Raw genomic sequence first — 3,267 nt, forward strand, 5'->3', positions numbered from 1 at the left:
ACTTTTGGACGCAGGTGAGTTAACAATGAGCTGTATGAGCTCTACGACGACATGGACAAAGCGCAGCGAATAAAGATCCAGCAGCTTCGTTGGCTGGGTGATATCGTCTGAATGGATGCAAACGCTCCGCCTCTGAAAGGCTTCGATGCGGTGCCAGCTAGTGGTAGTAGAGAAACAGGAAGGCATTCTCTGCATCGGAAAGATCAGGTGGAGAAGGACTTGGCTTCCCTTGGCGTTTCCAACTGATGCCGGTGAGCACGAGAAAGAAACGACTGGCGCTCTTTGTTAAACTCGGCCAAAATCGCGTTAGCGGTTATCGCGCCAATCAAGGAGAAGAAGAAGGGCTACTCATCAATCCAATAGTTATTTCGCAACAAGTTATTAGTTGCTGTTAATGTAAGGAAGTTCAGAACTAGTCGGTTTCATTGCAAATATATGTATAATATTATTCTTTTACACATTCATACATATGTTTATGCACGAGTGCAATTTGATGCATACTTGCGCGTGAGGCAAGTAGATTGCGTTTTTTATTGCTTTGCTTTTGTAACTTATCGCGCGCGGGTGAGAACTTAATGAGAAACGGCAGATGTTACAACAAGTTTTGAATAAGTTTTACAACAAGTTTTGAATAAAAGCGTGGCTCCTTTCGAACCGATTGTCATTCGACACAAAAAGCTCGCACAGAAAACATGGGTAAGTACTCTGAAATAGTGATCAAATGGGCTGGGCTTTTGAGAAAAGAATTACATAGTCTTCAAAATATCAAAAAAAAAGTCCTGCATTTAGAAAACTGAAAGGAAACCGAAAATAGATATAGGAAATTGGAAAATCCTGATAGTTCAATAACTGATATTTCATCATGCAGGGGTTACAAAATATTTCCATAATATTTATTTCGTCCGCAGATATTTCCTTAAAACTATTGCTCCTCTGTTTGACGACAGCAGTGTTCGTTACACGCACGGCCGCCACGGAACAACAGGGACGTATTGTTTGTTATTTCCCCAGCTGGTCAGTAAATCGCCCTGCACTGGGAAGTTATGGAGTCGAAAATGTGCCCACTGATTTGTGTACACATCTGGCTTACGCATTTATTGGGGTGAATGCCACGAGTTGGGAAGTGATGATTCTCGATCCCGAATTGGATGTAGAAAAAGGTAACTTCCGAAAATTCACCCAACTGCGGCAGAAGAACCCGAATCTTACGATGCAAGTGAGTGTCGGCGGCTGGGGTGAGGGTGGTTGGAAATACTCACAAATGGTAGCCGAACCTGAGAGACGACAAAGTTTCATTAACAGTCTTGTAAAGTTCATGAAGGAATATGATTTTCATGGTTTGGACTTGGATTGGGAGTATCCGGGCGATAAAGGACGTAATGGGACTTCTGCCGATAAGGAAAATGTGGGAACTTTTGTGCAGGAGTTGCGAGAAGCTTTCGATAGTGAAGGATCAGATTGGGAAATAACAATGGCTGTACCGATCGTAGAGTCAACACTCAAGAAGGGATATCCCATAAAAAAGTTATGCGAGTAAGTATCATAGGTTATCGAATGAATAGTAATGTTTCTATAATGAGAATTCCACTACAGGGTGCTGGATGCGATACATGTGATGACATATGACCTACGCATAGCCGCAGATGGCTTTGCTGATGTACATAGTCCACTCTATCGACGTGATCACGATAAAGGAAAATATAAGAAATTGAATGTGGTAAGTGGTGTATGAAAGTACGGCAGAGTTCCGTTGGAAACTTATTGATTTTTTTTTTGTCCTGTAATATAGCATGACGGTCTTGCTCTTTGGGAGAAATTGGGTTGTCCCGCAAATAAGTTAGTTGTTGGTGTGCCATTCTATGGACATACTTTCACACTCAATAACGACGACAAAAACTACAACATGGGTACTCCTATCAACACAACGGTAGGCGGTGGCGACCCAGGTGCTTACACTAGAGAGAGGGGAATCCTCGCTTATTATGAAATCTGCACCGCTGTACAGAATGCTTCCGATGGATGGACCGTCAAATGGGATGATAAAGGAATGGTGCCCTACACATACAAAGATACGCAGTGGGTGGGCTATGAGAACGAGAAATCGGTGCAAATAAAAATGGACTTTATCAAGGAAAAAGGTTATGCGGGAGCTATGACTTGGGCTATTGATTTGGACGACTTCAATGGGTTGTGTGGGGAGAAGAATGGACTATTGCACATTCTACATAATAACATGAACAATTATAAGGTACCACAGCCTGCGGCTAAATAAATTAAAAAAAAACCAGACCAAATTAATACTGTGGGACAAAATAGTCTTATAGCAATACCTGAAGGCAGATAGCAGCAAAACGAATGATACAAAAGTGCGTATGTTTATTTGATTTGTTGTAGGAATGTGATGTGTTTTGACAAGTGTAAGTACATAAGTCAAGGTTATATTAATAACTCAATATTGCAAAACTTAATCCTACCAAAAATACTTAACAGTAACATTTGCCTCTTGTCATTCCATTAACATTCTCTGGTTGAACTGCTGAGCAAACGCAAGCAAATTTTACTACAGGGTTGCCCATATTCGACGGACCCATGTGTTTTTTTCTAAATCAAAGAAAAACACAATTTTTTTAATGTTGAGGATAATAATCATTTTATTTGGTTCAAGTAGATTTGTTTACATCCCTTTTTGAATATGATATCTCTCAAATGGCCGCCATGAGCCTGTACGGCGTATTGTGCCCGTTTTGCAGCATTTTCCATAGTTTTAGCTAACATTTCGGCTGGAATAGCGGCTATTTCTTCACAGATGTTGTTCTTGAGCTCTTCTATGGTCTTTGGCTTATTAATATAAACCTTTGATTTTAAATATCCCCACAAGAAGAAGTCAGGTGGCGTTAAATCGGGTGAACGCGGTGGCCAGTCAAAATCGCCATTTTTCGACATCAAACGACGAGGAAACAATTTCTTAAAAAAATCGATTGTGGTGCGAGATGTGTGTGGTGGAGCGCCGTCTTGTTGAAACCGGAACTGCCTCATACGCTTTCGACGAATAATTGGCATCACAAAAGTGGTTAAGTGGTTGACCATCTTTCTTCTTCTTCTTTTGTTGACTTCTTTTGTTGAATCTAAATTTCAACAATTTGGGAGCGCTCGCGTGGCGTGTACTGTTCCATGGTAAAAATATGCTTGGATTGACGCTTCCAACGCGGAATGTCATTAAGCGATTTGACGTCTCTGTCAAAAGATACAGGGTTGCCAGATGGGTCC

General features: G+C 41.1%; 1 protein-coding gene across 1 annotated transcript; it reads left to right on the top strand.

Moving 5' to 3' along the window:
• Window positions 1-677: 677 nt before the first annotated feature.
• On the top strand, window positions 678-2,443 carry LOC129242398 (endochitinase-like). Its single transcript, XM_054879023.1, has 4 exons — window positions 678-696; window positions 909-1,533; window positions 1,594-1,717; window positions 1,790-2,443. Exons 1-4 carry the CDS (start codon window positions 693-695, stop codon window positions 2,270-2,272), a joined length of 1,236 nt encoding a protein of 411 aa, XP_054734998.1. The 5' UTR covers window positions 678-692; the 3' UTR covers window positions 2,273-2,443.
• The last annotated feature ends 824 nt before the right edge of the window (window positions 2,444-3,267 follow it).

This window comes from Anastrepha obliqua, chromosome 1 (assembly GCF_027943255.1).
Source record: "Anastrepha obliqua isolate idAnaObli1 chromosome 1, idAnaObli1_1.0, whole genome shotgun sequence".
Lineage (NCBI taxonomy): Eukaryota > Metazoa > Arthropoda > Insecta > Diptera > Tephritidae > Anastrepha > Anastrepha obliqua.